At 43.5% G+C, this 23,237-nt stretch overlaps 2 protein-coding genes across 2 annotated transcripts; one reads left to right on the forward strand and one right to left on the reverse strand.

The window, feature by feature from the left end:
- The first annotated feature begins 5 nt into the window (after positions 1-5).
- LOC106605214 (large proline-rich protein BAG6) lies at positions 6-17,216 on the forward strand. Its single transcript, XM_045718405.1, is given in 28 exon segments — positions 6-112; positions 699-821; positions 995-1,107; positions 5,071-5,164; positions 5,255-5,372; positions 5,775-5,992; positions 6,132-6,203; positions 6,332-6,454; positions 6,678-6,859; positions 7,147-7,276; positions 7,488-7,688; positions 10,606-10,837; positions 11,154-11,210; positions 11,358-11,551; positions 11,553-11,720; positions 11,989-12,061; positions 12,224-12,564; positions 12,775-13,066; positions 13,258-13,427; positions 13,576-13,629; positions 13,786-13,888; positions 14,006-14,130; positions 14,357-14,494; positions 14,712-14,759; positions 14,865-15,065; positions 15,430-15,537; positions 15,822-15,968; positions 16,636-17,216. Coding segments are annotated over 25 exon segments (3,672 nt in total). The 5' UTR covers positions 6-112; positions 699-821; positions 995-1,107; positions 5,071-5,083; the 3' UTR covers positions 16,732-17,216.
- Positions 17,217-18,601: 1,385 nt separating this feature from the next.
- Positions 18,602-23,020, reverse strand: tspan13a (tetraspanin 13a). Its single transcript, XM_014200621.2, has 6 exons — positions 22,744-23,020; positions 21,895-22,062; positions 21,385-21,465; positions 21,005-21,118; positions 20,777-20,890; positions 18,602-20,002 (listed from the first exon to the last, which is right to left on the reverse strand). Exons 1-6 carry the CDS (start codon positions 22,804-22,806, stop codon positions 19,928-19,930), a joined length of 615 nt encoding a protein of 204 aa, XP_014056096.1. The 5' UTR covers positions 22,807-23,020; the 3' UTR covers positions 18,602-19,927.
- Between the last annotated feature and the right edge of the window lie 217 nt (positions 23,021-23,237).

Here is a 23,237-nt window from a genome sequence, read left to right on the forward strand (position 1 = left end):
CGCATGTTCACCATAGAAGCCAACCACAAAACCTTTCCCGGGAGTTTAGTGTCAAAGTCCTGGGTTTCACGGTCTTTGAGCTTTTGATCGGGAGTGTACCGTGTAATTACAGGTAAAGAAAGTTATTCTACAACTTCATTATGGCATTTGCAAGTATAGTTCTTATAAAAGCATGCTTCAAATTATAACTTGGAGAGCTGTTTAGACCCTGATTTTTAGAGTTTCATAGTCTCTGAGCTAGCTAATATAGTATCACCTAAAGAATGTTAGTTACAGTAGCTAGCTAGAAAAAAGGATTAGCTAGCTATCCTCATCACGTTGTAGATACATGTCATTTCTTTGTTACCATTCCAGTCTGTTCCCACTCAATGATGACTTCTCCCATCACTCAAAGTATGTATAAGGACACAAGGCGAGGCAGATAAGTCATCATTGAGTGGGAACAGACTAGAATGGTAACAAAGAAATGACATGTATCTACAACGTGATGAGGATAGCTAGCTAATCCTTTTTTCTAGCTAGCTACTTCACAGTTGGTTGCACAGTTCGCATATGCCGTTGTTGGTGGTGCGTAGAACCGGCTTTATATGAGATTTTGTTTTGGCAAATTCTACACTGCTCTAGCATTGTCTACATTATTAAAATGCGTCCAAATGCTACTGTGCTTCCGACTCATTTTCCAGCTGTTATTTTCACAGCTGTCCGTCCTCTCTCTCCTCATATGCTATGTGTGTGACCGTGAGTAAATTGGCTCGGCCCTCCCTCACGCATCTTTGGTTCATTGGCTGACACTGTGTCAGGAACATTGACAGGAACAACAGGTGAGGCTGTTAGTCTGAGCAGACAGTCAGAACGAATGTGTGTGCGCTTGAGCATTTAGGCCTATATTATTATTATTATTATTATTATTTAATTTTTTTGTTCTTTGAATTTGTTAATTCTATTCATTTAAATCTTTTGATTATTCATATCTTAATTTGTTATTTTTTTATAGATTCGGCTCTTCTGATATGCAAGCCGGCTCCCAACGTTCACCTACAAGAGCCGGCTCTTAGAGCCGACTCGTTGACGAACGACCCATCACGAGTTCTGAATCACTATTCAAAGGTAACATGTACCACACATGTGGCGTGTGGGATACCACATCCACCATATGTATGGTGTGATTGGTAAGATGTTTTCACCTTTTAATGGGGTTATTGTTGGCTAATCGGGTGCACCCTCCCCTGACAACTTTTTGGTGATGTTGTCGACCAGCCACTTTGGTGCAGGTGAAAGGATTCAAGCCGAGGAAGACCTTAAACATTTGAGTAGATGCACTGCACTCCTTTTCAAGTGTGTGTTTTCTGCCTGCTTTTCTGAATAACATCAAATTATTTGTAAATGTAAACTGGTTTATGAGTGTGAAGAGGTGGCTTTCTTCCTATGTAAAGCTAGATATCTAGCTGGCCAGTTTCCACTTAAATTCAAATCATCAAGTTAGCTGGCTAGCTGTATTCGCACGTGGAAACATGGCAGACAAGGACCGCAATTTAGTAAACGCTGATGTCTCGGCGGATGAAGATTTTACAGACACTGGCAGCTACACAAATGCTGGAGATTCGTCATCCTGGGAAGAATTTGCAGATTACCTGCGTAATGGGCCAATCCAGCCATACATGTTCGATCCAATGGTCGGAGATACATCGCCACAGAACAGTGGTGGTTCTGGCTTGTATGGCTCCCTGGGCGAACCCCCCCCCCTTCAGTCCCCCCCCTTCAGTCCCCCCCCAAACACAAAAAAATAGCACCATTCTGCACTAACTGTAGTTTTTATTCAGAGATTTGGAACACAAATAAATAATCATAACATTTAAAACTATATAAATATATATACAAAAATAAGACTCATATCAAAAAGTAGTAACAAAGACAAACAGAAGAGAGAATTGAATTATTACACTATTACCCTATTGCTAACAAAAAGCACACAAATAAAACTTAATTGCACAAATCCTATATCACACAAATACACAAACACACTTATAAAGAAGAGAACCTGATTATTACACTATTGCACTTCAAACAAGAAACACACAAACTAAATTGCACAACTAATTGTATTACAAATTGCATTAGTACTGTACAAAGTTAAAGGTGCGCTATTTGATAGATTCCGGGCTTCCAGTGGGGAGAACTGAGGTCAACCTACCCCGGCCCCTCCCCATCTCGTACTTCTGAGTGGGAGACCTACCCAAGCAGTAGCCTGCCTAGCTCACAAACTAGAATCAGGGCGCCCACTCCGACAAGGTTAATTGACCCACAGTCCCACAAGGTGACATGATATTGTTGACGTGACGTGCAAATGAGCGATAGAAAACCGATCGCACAAATGTCACCATTCGGAATAAAAATAAATTGTGTGGGTGCCCCATGCCGCCCCCATGTCACCCATACCTAAATCCGCCACTGCCGCGGAGGAGAAGAGATTACGACACTGACGAGTCCGATGAAGAGAGACAGGAGGAGCGGGTACCAGTCACAGACCCACCAAGGTAGTTTACCACAGTCTAGCAAACTTGTTATGTTTAGGCTATATCTATGTTCTGATCAGTTCCCTCTCCGGTTGACCGTTTAAGAACCCAACGGAAGCAAACGAAACGGGGCGGGACCTACCAGAATTTGTCCAATAGAAACTCTCGTTTTCCATTTCGAATAAACGTTTTCTGTTGTAAAACGTTTGAAACAGAATAGGTTTAATGAATACACCCCAGGTCTTGACCCTCGGTGTATGTTGTACTGCCTCTGCCCAGAGGCCCAGGCTTTTTTGTGGCACGCCCTATTGCAGCTCTGATCTCTGGATGCACAAAGATGTTTTTAAATGTATGGTTCTGCACAGAGCTGGCTTTTGTGGCAGTCTTAGATGCTCACCTGTGCTGTAGGAGCCACTGTTAAAGTCCCAATTTCAGCTCTCCCTCTAAACTAGTTCCTGGTAGTCATCCACCATATTACATACTAGAAAATACTCTAGTGGTTAGTCTCTTGATTAGACTTTCTGTTCAATTAGTAAAATAAAACTGTAGGAAAGGAGATAGAGAAGAAGCCAGGATTATTGACATGCACACAGCAGTAGGCTCTAATAGAAGTATACCATGCCTATTTTGGCTTTAGCCAAAAAATGCTAACTCAGACAGCATTTATTTATCAGCAGATTCTATTTTGGTTTGCATAGTATACATTTTTTGTATAGGACAGGCACATCTTTCTGCTTTTCAACCCCTACTTATCTTGCATTTATCAAACAACAAACAAGACTCAATAAAGGTAAAAAGGAGCACTTTGTTTCACTTTTATTATACTGTCACCTTCCAGTAATATGAACATAGGATTGCTGGTTCAAGCCCCACTCGGGCTCTTCCTCTCTCAATCACTACATAACTGTGAATTGATAATCCCAGCGGTCTCAGGCCTTTGTTGGAACTGGAAGCCCTGTTCACTTTGATGGGATGCCTTTTAAAGAAAGAGGAAATCATGTCTCACTTTGTTAATGAGATCTTCGACCTCTTGGTTTCCCCTAATTTCCTACAGGCCTGGTTTTAACAAAAACATTCCCACCTTCATCTGCTACTGTAACTGCACTGGGGATATTATCTAGCTGGCTAGCAGATCCATTTAGCAGATATAAGCAAAACATGTTGGACTGACTTCATGAGCACGTCCCATTTGTTACTGTATGTTTGAAACGTCACAGCTGTTCTGGTAGCTAATCATATGTCACGTTACTTGAACCGCAGTTGCTATAATCATAGAAGGAACTAGTTAGCTTTACATGCCACACTGAAGAATTAGCAAACATTCTGTTGAAATCGGAATATTTAACTTCACAGATAGGAGCTATCAAGTAAGTAAGTAACCAGCTAGCTAGGTGGTAGATAGCTAGCTAACGTTAGCTGACTTCATACAGCTAATGGTAACGTTAGCTCAAGGCTAGCTCGCTAACTGCTAGCTAAAAACGAACGTAGCTGTGAGATACCTAGCTACACGTTTCACTGTAGTCTTTTGTCAATATTCGTGTGAAATTGGATCATCACCTTTGTAGAAGTTAACATGGATTTCTATCAAGAGAACGCGGACATGAAAATGTTTTGTTTGACCGTGTTTGCTTCAAGGCAAGGATGTTAGCCATTCAGCTAGCTAACTATTTTAGCTAGATAGCTATGGCAGCTTCCATGAGCGTTAACGTTAGACCACGTATCTTTGTTTAGGCAGTTTAAATTATATTAGCTACATTATACTATGGATATTGTTTAATACTCGTTTCTGATTGGCTTCAAGAGCATTCTATGCCGCACATTATTTCCTATAACGCACGGTACATCAGCATGGTTGAATTCAATGGCTATAGTTCATTCTTACATTTTCTACGTTTGAGCTGCTTTTTGATAGCAAAAGACGAATTGAAAACATTATTGAATTCGGTTTTCATAACAGCAATTTAGGACTGATGGGTTGGTTAGCTTAACTAGTAACTCTGTTGGTTTGGTTACCAAGGCAACTACTACAGCACTATAGTAAACTTGCTTGCTACTTCAGTGGATGTTGAACACATTTCTACCTGCACATGTGTACTATGCAGAAATCACTGTGCCATTTCCTGTTTGCTAAAATTCTAATAGTTGGCGTAATTTAAGTTTAATGACAAAACAGTTTTGAGAATCATTGTATCATCTAAACTGCTGTGAAATATATTTTCCATAGCCAAACATATTGTATTTTCAGCTGTTTGAAGCTGGTGTACTAAACCGAGAGTAAAAGATGCAAAAACAAAACTTAAGAACGGAAGCATAGAAATAGCGTACATAGAACAGGTTTACTGCATACACTTGCTTTCAATGCGAACGACAGATCTATAACTCACATTTCTATGTGAATTTGGTCAGATCGCAGCTCAGGGCTCTATGCCCAACTCTGTGGAAGATTAGTTCCACTCCGCTAGTGCGTAGCCCCTCATTGATTAACCCTTACATAATGCTATTCATGACAGCATTGATCTGATACTTTATTCTATTGCCTCTGTTACTTGACACACAGGGTAAACGTAACCATGGAGGAACCAGGTGCTGATATAGAGGTGACTGTCAAAACTTTGGACTCCCAGAGCCGAAGTTACACTGTAGGCGGACAGGTACGTTCTCATTTCCAACGGAGCGCTTTTGCAGTAGCCTTACATACACTGGAAATAGGCCTAATCCTCACACCGGTGTCTTTTTCTCAGCTGACAGTGAAAGAGTTCAAGGAGCACATTGCCACTTCAGTTGGGATTCCTGTGGACAAACAGAGGCTGATCTACCAGGGCCGAGTCCTGCAGGATGAGAGGACCCTGACAGAGTACAGTGAGTAATGCTGTCTGTGGAGTTTCCTGGAATCAATACAAAATGGCCACATGCTAATAAATATGAAATGAGTCCAGACAGTTTTATCTGGAGCAGCACACAGCTGCAGCAAAGCATCTGTCAACACAGAACAGAAACGCAGCAAACAGCCAGACATCTTTGTCTATATATGATCTATAGAATAACTCTTATTCACTTATTCCATGACTTACAAGGCCGATAATGCACAGATGTATGCCTATTATACAACTGCACACCATTAGAGCGCTTGAGTACCCATCATGTAGTTGCTGTTAGCCGTTTGGCTGCTATGCACATCACCTGATAGATTGATGGAGCACCAGTGTCCTCTAACATGAATAGAGATGATATTCTTTGCTCTCTGTTTCCTATGTGTCTCAGACGTCGATGGAAAAGTCATCCACCTGGTGGAGCGGGCCCCCCCTCAGCCCTCCCAGCCAGGCTCGGGGTCAGGGGGAGCAGAGGCCGGAGCGCCACCCTCCTCTACCACCTCCCAGGGAACGTCCCAAGTGCCCCCACACGACCGCAACGCCAACAGCTATGTCATGCTGGGGACCTTCAACCTCCCCGTTAACGTCATGGACCCTCAGCAGATCCAGGTACAGCTTTTTTGCGTGTGTGTTTTTCCAATTTTTGGATCAAATGTGTCTTGCTTCCATGGTTTATAATTATATCCTGAGCGCCTGGTGTGGATCAGCACTGATATCTAGCCTATACTGCCTACTACACTCTTCTTAGATGTCTGTCCAGCAAATGATGTCAGGTTTGGGTGAGAATGCTAGGAATGCCAGAGTCAGCACCAGCACCGGGGTAAGAAATCGAGTATATGATTTATAACATAGTATACATCCTCATTTATCTATCGATTTCTATATATACACAAAATGCTATGAATAAACATGTTGAGTAGCTGTCAACTAATACTCTTGGTGTCACAGAGCAATGGTTCCATGAATGTGCACATTGATATGGACCAATCGGTTCAGAGTGAGCCCAGGCTGAGACTGCTTTTGGCTGAGAACCTGCTGAGGGACACCAATGCTCTCATCGAGAGGATGGAGGTGAGGTGTTAAGTTATAAAGATTAGAACAACTAGGAATACCCACAGTACAGACCTATTTTGAATGAATACACTGGCTCAAATGTGAAACATAAGTATTTGGACGAAATGTTACTTGACACTAGGCAGTGTCAGGAAGCAGGTCTATTTGAGTTCGAAGTAATTCAATTAAGATGACTGAGCAACGTCTTCCCCTTGCCTGCTACCTTGTCGCTCAATCTCAGGATCAACCAAGCGGCACCTCAACCCAACCGGATTCTGCTGCTGCTGCACCTCCTCCCTCTTCCTCCTCCTCCACTCCCTCTCCCTCCACCCAGCCCATGGACACATCTCCACCTTCATCTACTCCCCCTCCATCCTTCTCTTCCTCCACTCAAACAGAGGGAGCCGCCCAAGCTGGACCCAAGTAAGACATTATTGCTAACTATCGCTGTCCTGCATGTGTTTTTTGTTTTTGTGTTCTATACTGAATAAAAAGGATGCTGGATGAATTAAAAAGTTCTCAAACTGGGCATTTTAATGTGAATTAATAAGAATAGGGCTTAATCCAGAACCTGCACGCAAAATGTTCACTTTCGCACAGAACCTCCCATTGACATCAGCACATGAGACTTAAACTTTAGACATCGTGGTTGTTATTAGAAGACCTGTGATGCATGTCAGGATAACTCATTCCCTCTCTCCCCTTGACAGTCACCCCAGCCCAGCAGAGCTGGTGGAGATGCTGTCAGAGCTGAGGAGGGTGGAGGAGAGGCTTCAGCCATTCGTCCAGAGAACACACTCTATCCTAGAGTCTGCTACCACCGCAGAATACGCCAACACCGTAAGCTTATCACCACCGCATTCCTCATAACTTAGTGCTTTGTGGTTAGGTACAATTCACACGCACTGATCAGACATAAAGTCATGAGCGATTGCTGTATTGTAGTCGGACTCTTACAATACTTGTCACTTTCCCCACATGACGACCTGAATAAAATATCAAACACACGTTCTCAGAAAATGGCTTTAAGCCCTCTTCTTGTCACACACAGGAAAGAGAGGAGGATCAGCGGATTCTCAACCTGGTGGGGGAGGCCCTCCGTCTCCTGGGCAATGCCCTGGTTGCCCTTAGTGACCTGCGCTGCAACCTGCTGAGTCCCGCCCCACGCCACCTACATGTGATCCGGCCAATGTCTCACTACACCTCCCCAGTCTCCATGCCTGGAGCTGTGCACCATCACATCCCGCTACATGTTAGTCGGTGTTGTATCTCGTTGTCAAACTTGTTTTGTTGTGACCTGGCAGACACTTAGACCTATTACATTAGTTCTGTCTTATGTACAATACCGGTCAAAAGCTTTAGAACGCCTACTCATTCAAGGGATTTTCTTTATTTTTACTATTTTCTACATTGTAGAATAATAGTGAGGACATCAAAACTCAAGTAACACATATGGAATCATGTGGTAACCAAAAATCCTTCACTCTGTAGTCCGACTCATTCCAAACCATCTCTATTTGGTTGAGGTCGGGTGATTGTGGAGGCCAGGTCATCTGATGCAGCACTCCATCACTCTCCCTCTTGGTAAAATAGCCCTTACACAGCCTGGAGGTGTGTTTGGTCATTGTCCTGTTGAAAAACAAATTATAAATCCACCTAGCCCAAACCAGATGCGATGGTGCATCGCTGCAGAATGCTGTGGTAGCCATGCTGGTTAAGTGTGCCTTGAATTCTAAATAAATCACAGACAGTGTCACCAGCAAAGCACACCCACACCATAACACCTCCTCCATTCTTTACGGTGGGAAATACACATGTGGAGATCATCCGTTCACCCACACCGCGTCTCACAAAGACACGGCGGTTGGAACCAAAAATCTCAAATTTGGACTCCAGACCAAAGGACAAATTTCCAACGGGTTAATGTCCATCACTCGTCTTTCTTGGCCCAAGCAAGTCTCTTCTTATTGGTGTCCTTTAGTAGTGGTTTCTTTGCAGCAATTCGACCATGAAGGCCTGATTCACACAGTCTCCACTGAACAGTTGATATTGAGATGTGTCTGTTACTTGAACTCTGAAGCATTTATTTGGGCTGCAATTTCTAAAGCTGGTAACTCTAATGAACTCATCCTCTGCAGCAGAGGTAACTCCTGGGTCTTCCATTCCTGTGGCGGTCCTCATGAGAGCCAGTTTCATCATAGTGTTTGATGGTTTTTGTGACTGCACTTGAAGAAACTTTAAAGTTCTTGAAATTTTCCGTATTGACTGACTGTCATGTCTTAAAGTAATGATGGACTGTCGTTTTTCAGTGCTTATTTGAGCTGTTCTTTCCATAACATGAACTTGGTCTTTTACAAAATAGGGCTATCTTCTGTATACCACCACTACCTTGTCACCACACAACTGATTGGCTCAAACACATTCAGAAGGAAGGAAATCCCAGAAATTAACTTTTAACAAGGCACACCTGTTACTTGAAATGCATTCCAGGTGACTACCTCATGAAGCTGGTTGAGAGAATGCCAAGCGTGTGCAAAGCTGTCAAGGCAAAGGGTGGCTACTTTGAAGAATCCAAAATATTAAATACATTTTGATTTGTTTAAAACTTATTTTAGTTACTACATGATTCCATATGTTATTTCATAGTTTTAATGTCTTCACTATTATTCTACAATGTAGAAAATAGTACAAATAAAGAAAAACCCATGAATGAGTAGGTGTTCTAAAACCTTTGACCGGTAGTGTATTTAGTTGAAGTTGGAGGTTTACATACACTTAGGTTGGAGTCATTAACTCGTTTTTCAACCACTCCACAAATTTGTTGTTAACAAACTATAGTTTTGGGAAGTCGGTTAGGACATCTACTTTGTGCATGACACAAAGTAATTTTTCCAACAGTTGTTTACAGACAGATTATTTAACTTATAATTCACTGTATCACAATTCCAGTGGGTCAGAAGTTTACACATACTAAGTTGACTGTGCCTTTAAACACCTTGGAAAATTCCAGAAAATGATATCATGGCTTTAGAAGCTTCTGATAGACTAATTGACATTTGAGTCAATTGGAGGTGTACCTGTGGATGTATTTAAAGGCCTACCTTCAAACTCAGTGCCTCTTTGCTTGACATCATTGGAAAATCTAAAGAAATCAGCCAAGACCTCAGAAAAAAAACACAAGACTGGTTCATCCTTGGGAGCGATTTCCAAACACCTGAAGGTACCACGTTCATCTGTACAAAGAATAGTACGCAAGTAGAAACACTGCACATGGGGACAAAGATCGTACCTTTTTGAGAAATATCCTCTGGTCTGATGAAACAAAAATAGAACTGTTTGGCCATAATGACCATCGTTATGTTTGGAGGAAAAGGGGGGATGCTTGCAAGCCGAAGAACACCATCCCAATCGTGAAGCACGGAGGTGACAGCATCATGTTGTGGGGGTGCATTGCTCCAGGAGGGACTGGTGTACTTCACAAAATAGATGGCATCATGAGGAAGGAAATGATGTGGATATATTGAAGCAACATCTCAAGACATCAGTCAGGAAGTTAAAGCTTGGTCGCAAATGGGTCTTCCAAATGGACAATGACCCCAAGCATACTTCCAAAGTTGTGGCAAAATGGCTTAAGGACAACAAAGTCAAGGTATTGGAGTGGCCTTCACAAAGCCCTGACCTCAATCCCATAGACAATTTTTAGGCAAAACTGAAAAAGCTTGTGCGAGCAAGGAGGCCTAGAAACCTGACTCAGTTACACCAGCTCTGTCAGAGGGAATGGGCCAAAATTCACCCAACGTATTGTGGGAAGCTTGTGGAAGGCTACCCAAACTTTTGACCCAAGTTAAACAATTTAAAGGCTATGCTACCAAATACTAATTGAGTGTATGTAAACTTCTGACCCACTGGGAATGTGATGAAAGAAATAAAAACTGAAATAAATCATTCTCTCTACTATTATTCTGACATTTCACAGTCTTAAAATAAAGTGGTGATCCTAACTGACCTAAGACAGGGAATCTTTACTTGGATTAAATGTCAGGAATTGTGAAAGACTGAGTTTAAATGTATTTGGCTAAGATGTAAACTTTGGTTAGTTTAAACTTCATTTGAGATCGTTTGCCAATGGAACACAGTACGTCAAGTGACATTTTGAAACTCATCTGCAGATGAACCTGGGAGCAACGGTCACAATGGCGTCCAATGGCAGACCAGCTACAGACGGACAGGCCCAGCCCAGTCAGACCCCCGGCCAGTCGGACCAGCCAGGTCAGGGACAGACTTCCCCCTCACAGCCTCCCCCGTCCAATCAGCAGGCTGGACAGGGACAGCCCGGCCCCCGGGTCATCAGGATCAGCCACCAGACAATGCCGGTGGTCATGATGCAGATGAACACGGACGGTGTGTTGTCCCCTACCCGCCACTGATTGAATGCTTTACCACAATGTGTCCATCCGTTTCTCGTCCGCAAATGGCCTATTGGAAGTGAATAACTCTACCATTGCATTTATTCCCTATTGCCAAATGGTATTTTCTGAGAGAAAGTTTTCTTTCTTTGACTGAAAGTCAGGTCCCTGTACTGCTCAAATCGATACGTCTTGTTAAATTTTGGAAGGATGTTCTTTTTTAAGTGCTTGTTAAACCATAGAGTCCATTTGTTTTTACACGCTGTTTACAGTTCAAACGTGTGTGTGTGTGTGTGTGTGTGTGTTTACAGACTCTGGTGTTCCTCAGGCAGCTGGACAGCCAAATGTTGCAGGAATGGGTCAGCCAGGTAAGTGTTGGTAACACTTCATGATGATGTTTCAGTACCTCTGGTTGTATCCGAATAATTGCAGACTAGAGTAAAGCCCAAAATACCAGAGATCCTGAATCCAATATTCAAGGCTCAAAGAAACCTTTTCTTATATTCTCTCCCCAGGCTTCCAGATGCCACCCGGTGTTCAGATGAACCCAGACTTCATGCAGTCCATCGTGCAGCAGATCGCCCAGTACACCGAGGCTGTAGCTGCTGCCACCGGGGGCGCCATCCCTGGCCAACCCCCCCAGCCTACCCCCCCAGGCTCCACCGCTACTTCTTCCACAACCACCACCGGCCCTAACACCCCCCACCACCACCCCCACGGCCCCCCCTCCGCCTTCTCCCGGGGCCCCCCAGGCCAGGGTGGTGTTCACCCGGCCTGCCTTTGCCCCCAGGATCCCTCCACCCGTCTTTGGCACCCGGGGGGCCACCATCAACTTGAGGGCTAGCGTACCCCCCATGATGGGTCAGCAACCAGGACAGGTGAGCACGTTTGTGATAGGGGGTTTGGTACCCTATGGGTTTAGTGCAGGACTGAGGTTAATGGCTTGTAGATTTCAGTCAAGTTTTGACAAGAAGTTGTCAGACTTGGAATTTCAGTAGGAGACTTTCGTGTTTGCTAGTCATTGTGGGCATTTTCCATCGACAGTACCAATTGTCTTAAGCTGTAGTGCTCTGAAATCTTAATGGCATAGCCATGTTTTTATTATATGCTAACGTTAACTGTTGACCTATGACCTCTCCCCCACAGCCCTTCCCTCCTGCTGCCCTCAATCAGATGATCAGTGGACTGGTGGGACAACTCCTGATGCCTGGACAGATGGGTATACACCCCACCTTTCAAGCCTCTTATTTCATTTTTTATGATTTTTTGGGGGGTGGTTTTGCATAGTTAACCATCACACTAAAGGTGAATCCTCTGTTTGAAGTTTTAAGTGTACTGTAAGCCAACTCTAATTTCTTTCCTTTCTTCCTTTTCCTCCCAGCTGGTCAAACAGCCACCTCCTCTGCCTCTCATACCTTCTCCTCTGCTTCTCATACCTTCTCCTCATCCTCCTCCAACTCTTCTTCTTCCTCCTCATCCTCCTCTGGCCCTATCCCCACCGGCCCTATCCCCACCCCTGCTCCTGCCCCTGGCACCACTGTTCCCCCAGGCCAGCCCGGAGCCATCCCCACCATGCCCCAGGGAGCTCCCCCTGACCTGGCCCAGCTCCTGGGCTCTCTCCTGGGGACCGCAGGGGCAGTTCCTGGGGCCATGGGACCCTCCATCACTGTGTCTATGCCCGGAGTGCCCGCCTTCGTCCAGGGAGTGTCTGACTTCATGCAGGTCAGTGTCGGAGTTTGTTCCAAGGGTATTTTGTGAATTAGGACATATAGCCGTAGTGCCTGTTACAACAGAATGGTTGAAACCAAGATTAAATCATCCTCCAGTTAACTGACGTGTTAGTTGTAAGAATACCTTCGTTTCTTAAGAACATATCTTTCATATGATACATTTTTATTTTCTCCCTGTCCATCATCTCGCTCTCCATCTCAGGCCTCCGGACCAGTCTTCCCACCACCCCCCAACGGTGCCCCCCAGCCCCCTGCCTCTGGCACCCCCACCCCTCCACCCGGGACCACCCCTAACCCTCCCACGGGGGACGGTGCCGGGGCCCAGGGAGAGGCCCTGAATCCGGAGTTGTTCACTGGGATTGTACAGGGGGTCCTGTCCACCATGATGGGTTCCCTGGGCTCTCCCCAGAGCAACACTGAGAGCATCGCCCAGTTCATCCAGAGGCTCTCCGAGACCAGCAACATCTTCACACCCGGCACAGGGGACGCCATGGGTAAGAGTTTCTGTCTTGTGTGCTTTCTTTTTTCTTCTTCTCTCTTTCCCTTTTTCTTGTACCTTGCTCTCTCTGTCTGTCTCTGTCTATGAAGGGTAATCTCTTTCTCCCACGTTCCCTCTTTTTCTCCCATGCTCTCTCTTCCTCAAATGTTTTTGTTCCATGTCCACACAGTTCTCTCTCCCCCTCAGGTTTCTTTGGAGACCTACTGACCCTGGTGTGTCAGAACTTCTCCATGGTGGATCTGGTCTTGCTGCTCCACGGCCAGAACCAGCCCCTGGGCCGCATCCAGACCCAGCTGTCTCAGTTCTTCACCCAGCACTACCTCAACGGGAGCGAGCCCACCGACCACAACATTGCTGTGAGTGGGCCACCGTCTATATAACCGCCTCTGGGATGTTACTGTCACCTGTCATTAGTGTCACTGCACATGGGGCTAGACAAGCTACTTGTTGAGTCTCATTAATCGCTCCCTCGTTCTTTTTCTGTTATCTTCACTGTGATCATAGGCTGCTGCTGATGGTCTCGTCAATGAACTCGAGGAGTACATTACCGAGAGCTTTGTAAGTACCGTAGTTCACTTAGGCTGCCCCCTTTTCTAGTCAGTGGTCTTCAAATGTCTCAATAATACCAGTCACTTTTAAATTCTCCCCGTGGCCAGTTGGTCAGACGTGAATCAATTGCTCACATTTCTCTCTCTCTTTGTCTTGGTCCTTCAGTCTTCAGTGGCAGTGTTGGAGGGTGTCAACGTCACTCAGACCAACCTGTCCTTCTTCAGACAGCAGTTAACGCGTATCGCCACACACATACTCCGCTGCACGGGTAACGTTGTCTTTATTTGTGCCAAATGATTTTATTTGACGCAATTCATCTGACCTGGGCTATGAATGTCAGTGCTTTTGTCACTTATTGCTGTTTTTTTCCCCCCACCTCCTGCAGACAACACGTTTGGGCCGCAGCTGCTGCAGATGTGCAACCAGGGGCTGTTTGAGTGTCTGGCCCTCAACCTGTACTGTCTGAGAGGAGAGCAGAGTGCCCTCACTTCTGTCATCAACCACCGCATAGTCAGTACACACACACACACACATACACAATGTTCCTTATGACATGATATACAACCTCCCACTCCATGTCTCTTCCTCCTATCCCAGTTATCTCGCTGTCTGTCAGATGATTTCTAATACTCTTTCTATAGATTTCAAAAAAAGAGCTAAATGGATATGACTAGACTGAAATCTGGTCAATAGGTTGTGAAGGTGAATCGGTGTGTTGACCCCTCTCCCGTTACAGAGGACGTTGTCGGCTGACATGAACCCCAGCCTGGTGAACTGGCTGACCAGTATGCTGACCATGAGGCTCCAGGTCATCCTGGAACACATCCCCGTCACAGAGGACCAGATACTGCATTATGCCGTCCACACACAGCAGGTAATACACACACACACCATCTCACAAACATGTCATAGTGTTTTTCTTTTTTTTTAAGCACACTGTTAGTGTTCTAGAAGGCTCATTTACTGGACTACTAGCTAACGATGCACGTGGATACCATCATTTTCTAATCAACTGTCAGTTACAATAGCTGTCATAGATTCAATTGCCAGATTCCATTCAAGCAATATATGTTAAATGGTTTCTTTCCAAGGGGGAGGCTTCTAATGCACAGGAGCCTCAACGTGCCCAGATCATGGAGGTGAGGTTTTAAAATGTATTTGTAAAATTAATTATATTGTCCTCGATATACCTTGGTGTGTTGTTTCTTACCTTAACTCTTTTCTCTATCGCCATCCCACCTTAGATGGAGGCCACCCACTCCCCAGCCCCGGCCACCACAGCTGAGGAAGCCATGGCGTCGTCACAGGAGACTAGGGCAGAACCCAGGGAAACTGGAGCCACCGGAGGGGCTGCGCCATTGGGTGGCGCCATGGCAGCAGCTGAAGCCAGCGGGAGGGAGGAGCCTGGTAGAGAGACTGATGCCTGGACTGCTGCCGTCCCTGCTGTAAGAACACTGTTCAGCTCTCTCCCAATACTTGTCCAATCCTTCTCTGGTCCACTTTAGTTTCTTTGCCATTCTCTGTCTTCCACTCTGTCCACATGCTGTTTACTCATTTAAAAAAACATTTTACATACAGGCTTCTAGTTGAATTTATACTGAATTTTTGCAAACCTGTCGTTGACTTGTAGTTCGGATTCTTGGAGAAAGAAAATATGAAAGGAAATGATCCAACAATGGAAGTGTTTCGCCTAATCAGTTCTGCATCCAAACCCATTCAAGTTTTAAAATCCAGTGTGCAGTTATATGGCTCTTCAGTGAGTTTAATTATCTGTCTGTTATTGTGATCATGTCTGTCACTGTGGGATAGGAGTGGGTACCCATCATCAGACATGACCTGATCACCCAGAGGAAGATGAAGGCCCAGCCTCCCATGTCTGACGCCTATTTACATGGGATGCCTGCCAAACGCAGGAAGGTAAATAGATGCCCTGTGAATGAAACTAACTTTTGTGCAAAAGACAAGCCCTGATCTCACTAGTCTTCCGTTATAGGAGGCATCCTGCAAGCTTTGTTGGCAGAATGATTCCAGGCCGTATCGGTAGTTGACCCTCCACGGCTAAAACATGGGAGACTTGCTATATCAGGGCTAACATAACTCTGATCATTGTAGTATCAGCATGCTTTGTTCAACATTGAGTGCGAGGGCTTATTGTTGCACTAAAAGTTGGATTGGCGTATGACCAGGGTGTGTGCTTTCAGACCGGACAGGGGGACGGCGCTCTTCTCTCCCTCTCCGACGCAGTTAGCAGGGCGGCAAGGACGGCCGGAGTCAGGCCAGTCACTTCCCCAGACAACCTGCAGGAGGAGCTTGACAGCCCTGAGCTCCAAGAGGCCTATGCAGAGCAGGTACAGTCCTCCACTAACACAAGCTGTTCCATCATTCCACGGCTTCTCTTAATATTACAGATGTCACACATTGACTTTGACACATGATTGTAAATGGTCATTAGGGAGCTGCCACTGATAGTTAAATGCAGTGGTGGAAAAGGTACCCAAAAGTACCCATTTTCTAGTCAAGGAAACTTAATAGAAAATGACTCAAGTGAAAGTCACCCAGTAAAATACTTGAGTAAAAGTCTTTGTTTTGAAATATACTTAAGTATCAATAGTAAATGTAAATTCCTTATATTTGGCAAACCAGACGACACTGTGTTTGTTTTTCATTTGCGGATAGCCAGGGGCACTCTCCAACACCGACATAATTTACAAACAAAGCATGTGTTTAGTGAGTCCACCAGATCAGAGGCAGTAGGGATGACCAGAGATGTTCTCTTGATAAGTGTGCGAATTGGACAATTTCTGTCCTGCTAAGCATTCAAAATCTAATGAGTACTTTTTGGTGTCAGGGAAAATGTATGGAGTAAAAAGTACATTATTTTCTTTAGGAATGTAGTGAAGTAGTTTGCTTTACTATTTATATTTAAGTGATTTTCCATATTGAACGATGATAGCTGATGCGTTTTATATATTGAAGGACCTTTTTAGTAATTTCCACCTTTGTCCTCTGTATCAGGTGAAGAAAGACATAAAGAAGCGAGTGAGAGAGGACCCGGACTTCAGCTCTCAGCAGTTCCCCAACACACACAGAGCTTTTTCATCAGACTCATAACCCAAACACAACTTGTTTTGCAACCCAATGAAATGTTACACATAACCAACCTGTATACATCACCATCCTTCAATTTTACTTTTGGATTGCTCAGTATCACAACTGAATGCAGTTAAACCGACCACTTTTTGTTGTTGTACCATAGACACCTGAGCATCTCCTTTTGACTAAATTACTGACTTTATTTTTCCAGTGCCTGTTTTTTTTCCCACCGTCCCCATAATGGAACACACCTGATTTGACAAGTTTGTTTTGACTTTATTTTATGGATGACTTTTACATTTTACCTTAACATCTGCAATGCTCCGTTTTGTTTAGCGTTACCATGTCAATATTATCGTGCCTATACATCTTACCTGTTGTTTTTCATTAGCTTCCCTGAAAATAAAAATGGCTTTTTTCAAGAGTATGCTTTCATGGGATGAAAGTAAATGCTGTTTTGGTACATGAATGTAAGTGTGCTGAATAAATAGCTTGGTACACAATGTCGTTTAATGGTGCTTGTGGAGAAACAATAAGTACCAGCCTTTCAGTTGTCTAGGGCAGTTGTCATCAACCTTTTTCTGAGTCAAGATCACTTCCACAGTCAAAAAGCAAGCAAAGCTACCACTGACTTAAATTTTAACATTACTTTTTTTAAATCATTACCCTAATAAAACTTCTGTAAGAATGAGGTTTGTGCAATAGGCCTAATACATTATCACAGCATATTGGCTATATTTAACATTTATTTTAACTAGGCATCAGTTAAGAACAAATTCTTATTTTACAATGACAGCCTACCCCAGCCAAACCCTCCCCTAACCCAGATGACCCTTCCCTATATGCATGCCCTGACAATATTGTTTTTAGAACAGCTATTTCATTTGAGCTTTGAATACAAAATAGATCACCAATAGATTGGTGTAGCATTTGGAAGGCACAGCTGAGCATAAACTGATATAATTTGCAAGTCATTTTTATTTTATTTTACTGGACTGATGGTACCTGCGTCTGATGGCCATGGTGCTTTCAAGACACCTGGGAACTAGGTAAAATCATGATGCCAGTGATCTTCAGGTCGGAGGTCTAGAAAGATGCCAGTTTCTGAATTGGGATTCCGAGTTGGATGGCCGTTCAAAACGATTTTTTCCCCCAAGTTCCCAATGGTCTTGGACGCATGGAAGTCGGAGATTTCCGAGTTGTTTTGAACACGGCATTCGTCTCAGCTGAGGGAGAGCGTAGCAGACCGTGCGCCTCTCACTGTCCTTGCTCTCTCCTTTTCTTCCGGTGAGACTGACCCGAGGGGACACCGCCTTCCACCCTATGGCGAAACCCGGGTCCCACCACATCTAACTCGTTCACAAATTCGTGTTGTTCCTATGACCGGAGAAAGTTAAGTATTCAAAAATATTAAAAATAGACGACCTGCTAATAATAAAAAAGCAGGGCTGTCGATCCACTTGGCTACTCATTCATTACAGCGGGAGTGGAAGCATGGTGAAGCGCGTTTTGTGTGTTGAAATGTTGAATCAAGATTGTTGACATTGCCGAATCATAAATGTCACATTAATTCAGTCATAAAACAGCAGATATTTGCTGTATTCTTTGACAGTCTCTGTAGTCATGGTTTTAAACGTTATTAAATCGTACGTCGGCAAGTATTAAACTGTCGTGGAAGCGTTATAAAACGCCGTGATTTGAGCTATCCGATTGGCCAGCCCAATCGGAGAGCTGGACCCAGATCTCCCGGTCATGTGGAGTTTCTCTTTTCAGACAAATGAAATGGTTCGAAATGGGAACACTTTGCCTCCTGATACGCAGGGCTTCTGAAAAAAGTGCACATACCGCCAACAGCGCAACACAAAACAACAACAAAAGGAACACAAGCCTTTATCACAGCTTTTATAGTTGGCTTTTCTACAGAAATGTTTAATGATCGACTATGAATGCCTTGAAGATCGATAGGTTGGTGACCAACGGTCATTTGCATGGTGAAACATGTTACCACGGACAGCTAGTGGCACTATACACTACCAACACATTACCATCACAGAACAGCTCACATTTGTTCCACATGTACTAAATTGATCATACAAATATAAAGAGCCAGTTTGTTTAGCTTTAACATTGATTTGGGTATGGTGATGCCTTCATGAACAGGTTGGGCAGCCTATAGAAGAATGAAAGGGAATACACAGTTGGGTCCTGGTTCCTATCCTGTTTGGAAGGCAGGAATGAAGCCTTAGGCGTGACTAACACAGCACTGAGTTACATATTTTTACTTGGTCATAAGACTGCATTGCAACTCACTGTGCTCTGTATCTAAAGTAGATCTCAGCGGGAGGTTGGCCAAATTAGGAAAGGCCCGTTTCTATGCAAACCCTAATGTTCGCTGGAGAACAGTTAAACTAGTGTGATTTGGAGGAAGAATTGAAGTCACACTACACCAGTTCCAGTGAAGAAATCACTGCAGTAAACTTTCTTCCTGAATCTCATTTTGAGAATTGTATTTTTGGTTGTGACATTGAGTGATAATAGCCTACACCAGATGTTTAGAAATGGGTTGTAATATGAACTGATACCAAATCAGTTTGTGTAGTGCTTGACGCTTTCAGATGAATAGGACAATAGCCTAATTGTTTAGAAATGAAGACAAAAAAAGCTTCATGTCTGGATTGGTACATGTCCTGTGAAGTGATCGACTATTTAAACTTTAGTAGGGCTGAATCTGAAAAAAAGGCTGAATCTGTTGGCATCCGTGTGACATCTAATACCCCCCCCATACACTGCAACAAAGACAGCACTGTGTAGGTACCCAAAGAAAGCCGGGTTTGAAACTGGGAATCCACAGACAGCTTACCAGGAAACATTGCTCTCTGCCTTTACCCCATGTCTGTGCTCTGTTTGCATAAGGTGTATGACATTTGCTCACGACGCCGATCAGTGACCTCAGTCAGATTAAACCTTAAAGTTACTGCTCTCAATTTCAATGTCCATCACTCAAGATTCAAATTGATTGGAATTGTTTTTCATGAAATTTGTCAAAAAACAGCCAATAGTATTAGATATATTAATGCATAGCTATATTATCACAGCAATGAAAATATCCAAATAGGAAACATAATCAATCGTAAGATAAGTCACACAGGATCTAAATACAAAAATCTAAATAGAAATGCATGACAGTGCAAAGTTGAGTTTATGAACAGGCTAGTTATAGAAATGCACCAGAGTTTGGACGGGAATCCTTCTGATTTCTGTATCTGTGTGTTAGCCACACTCCCAGGATCTGAAATTAGATGGGGGGGGAAAAAATGGCTGAATATGTGATTCAATTAATACTAAAGCACAATATACACTGCGTGTACAAAACATTAGAACACCTTCCTAGTATCAACACCTTCCCTCAAAAGCCACAATTCATTGGGGAATGGACTTTACAAGGTGTGACGTTCCACAGGGATGCTGGACCATGTTGACTCCAATGTGTCCCAACATTGTGTCAAGTTGACTGGATGTCCTGGTGGACCATTCTTGATACCCATGGGAAAGTGTTGCGCATGAAAACACCAGCAGCGTTGCAGTTCTTGACACACTCAAACTGGAGAGCCTGGCACCTGCTACCATACCCCGTTGAAATCTTGTCTTGCCCATTCTCCCTCTGAATGGCACACATACACAACTCATGTATCAAGACTTGAATATCCTTCTTTAACCTGGCTCCTCCCTGACTGAAGTGGATTTAACAAGTGACATCAATAAGGCATCATAGCTTTTACCTGGTCAGTCTCATGGAAAGAGCAGGTGTTCCTAATGTTTTGTACACTCAGTGTAGATCTCATTACATTTGGAATTGTTGAATTCATTCCTGAAGTCAAAATCAAGTCTAAAATGTAGTGTGTTGATGACATAATATAAAAATGCAGACAGTAAAAGTCCCTACTATAAAGTGTTCCGTTTTCAGTTCCAATTTACATAGGAATCCAACAGCCTTTTACTATGTCACACAGCACATTCCACCCATTGCCAGTGCATTGCTACGAGGCTACAGCAGGTTGCTAACCTCTGTGAAGCTGAAGAAGCATCCAATCCCACCCACAAAGCGTAAAACCTCCTCAGCATGACTTTGGATGATTGGACCACAAGGGTTGCAGGATAATGGGTTGGAGAAACAGTCCTGTAGTGTGAGGAAGCAAGTAGACAGGACAGAATTTAAGTAATGTGTCCAAGACTCAAAATACTCTGACAAACACGTTGCTGGTTTTGACTGTTAACGAGCCAGCGTCTTTACCGCATCACAGGTGCCATTATAGTTCAGCTGGAAGAAGCCACAGCAGTTTAGAGTTCTCTCCACATCCTTCTGAGTGGCCTCGGACTTGTTCCAGCCCACCTCTAGGAGTTCTTTCTACAGTGGGGGAAATGGATGAAGCGGTGCAGGGAGATGAGGCGCTGGTCACAGAATTCAATCAGCATGTCAATCAATCAGAGTGCTTCTTTGAGATCAACTGGAAATCATTCACACTTTCCATTTATGTTGTGCATTAGCCATTTGTCAAATAGCTAATACAGGACATAGGAGGAAAGTATGAATGATTTCCAGTATTTATTTAAGGTGTTCTACAGATTAAGTGGTCATGAGTCACATCATACACATAATATATTGCCACGTACCTGCTGCTCTTTATTGATAGCCAGACACGCGGCAGACACTGACAGCTGCACCACGAACACCAGGAAAAGGATAATCATGTACTGAGGCCAACTAAGGAAGCTCACATGTGACAACCAACTAGGCAACACTAGGCTGTGTATTTGAAAGAGAATTGTTCATAAAGTGAGAAAATCGCAGTTAAGTGTAGTCTGGATAGAGCAGTTAAAAACACATTGAGACTAGGATCCTCTAGTATACAGCAATCCTCTGTGTTTGTTTCAATATGTCTTGTGTTGTAGTAGTTTGTATTCACTTGACTATGTAATGATGTGACATGAATAAAACACATTACAATTACACAAAACCAACCCTGCGCAATCATATCACATGATGTGATGAAAGGTGAACAGATCTAGGATCAGCTTCCCTTCCCCCAATCCTAACCATTAGTTGGAAAAATGCACAAAAAAAAACATGACCCAAGTTCAGTGTCTAGGGACAACTTCACCCTACTCCTGATTGAAGGATACAAAGAACAGCAGGACCTGGTGGTGCTTCAGGGCACCACAGAGGCCCACGAAGGCCACAAATAACAGGAAGATGCCCACACCAATGATTCCAGCCACCACCCGAAAACTGGAGACCAGGCCAAACCATTTCCCCCAAGCAGCTACTCCAATCAGCAGCAAGCTCACCATCTGAAGACCAAGCACAATACAAAGTGATGACAGAAATCCAATGGGAACGGAAAAGCACTCAAAAGGACACTTCATGCTGATTTCTTTGATGTGGGCAAAGTCAACACCACCTCATATTCAGGCTAATTAGTCTGTTTAGACAGATGTATTCTATGTATTTATTTCATCTAAACATAATACAAGACTTGTTAAGACATTTACAAAAGTATCACATTGAGTATTTTGATTATATATTAATTGCAAGAATTGTATGATAATGTATCACACTTTACAGATATGGTTTAGACAAGTGGTTCCCAACCTTTTTCAGTTACTGTACCACCAACAAAATGTTGTTCTGCCCCGTGTAACCCTGAAGTAATCCCATAAGTATATTTTACCAGTAGGTTTATGGTATCATGAGGCTTCTTAAGTACCCCCAGTGGATAGGCCAAGTACCCCTGGTTGGGAACCAATACTGTAGACGTTGCATTAACTGAAAGACATTTGGGCAACTGCTTGAAATGTAGCCTACTTTCATTTTGATAGGTGTCACAACGACTTAATTTGCACGACAGCCTTCTTGCCCTGGCTATATCATTCTTGGCTAGAATCATGTTGGCTTTTGCACTTTCATTAATTGCCTATCATTAAAAAAAAACAATACGGTCCCATATGGAAACATCGGTGCGTGGTACTTACAACATAAAGTATGTTCAGAGCGCATAGGGAATTCTTCGTGCAAACAAATCCTCCGCAAACCATTGTCGATATTCGTTTTTTATCCTCTCGAACAAAGCAATTCTTAGACTCAAACGTATCCGAGTTGAAAAGTAATTAAGTCTTATCATAGAATTGACAAACAGTGCCTGTGGCGTTTTACAGGTGGATAGGATTGCAAGGAGTGCCCAGTCGAGGGAAATAGCTTTTCAACTTAACTGATTGGTCGTCTTGAAATTATGACTTCACATATGCAAATATCGCAAAAAAAATGTGTGACGGCTGAGCCAAGTGATTACCAAGGTGTTATTTTAATCCCCAGATACTGTGTATGTTTATTTATTTATCATTTATTTAACTAGGCAAGTCAGCTAAGAACAAATTATTATTTACAATGACGGTCTATCCGGGTCAAACCCTAACGACGCTGGGCCAATTGTGGCCGGTTGTGATACAGCCTGGAATCGAGTCAGGGT

The sequence above is a fragment of the Salmo salar genome, chromosome ssa05, assembly GCF_905237065.1.
Source record: "Salmo salar chromosome ssa05, Ssal_v3.1, whole genome shotgun sequence".
NCBI lineage: Eukaryota > Metazoa > Chordata > Actinopteri > Salmoniformes > Salmonidae > Salmo > Salmo salar.

Coding starts and splice junctions, on each gene's coding strand:
- tspan13a (XM_014200621.2), bottom strand. CDS start 22,806: ATGGTTTGCGGAGGATTTGTTTGCACGAAGAATTCCCTATGCGCTCTG. Junction 20,891..21,004: donor ATAATGGCACCTGTGATGCG/GTAAAGACGCTG, acceptor CTCACACTACAG/GACTGTTTCTCCAACCCATT. Junction 20,003..20,776: donor GCTTCTTCAGCTTCACAGAG/GTTAGCAACCTG, acceptor ATCTAATTTCAG/ATCCTGGGAGTGTGGCTAAC.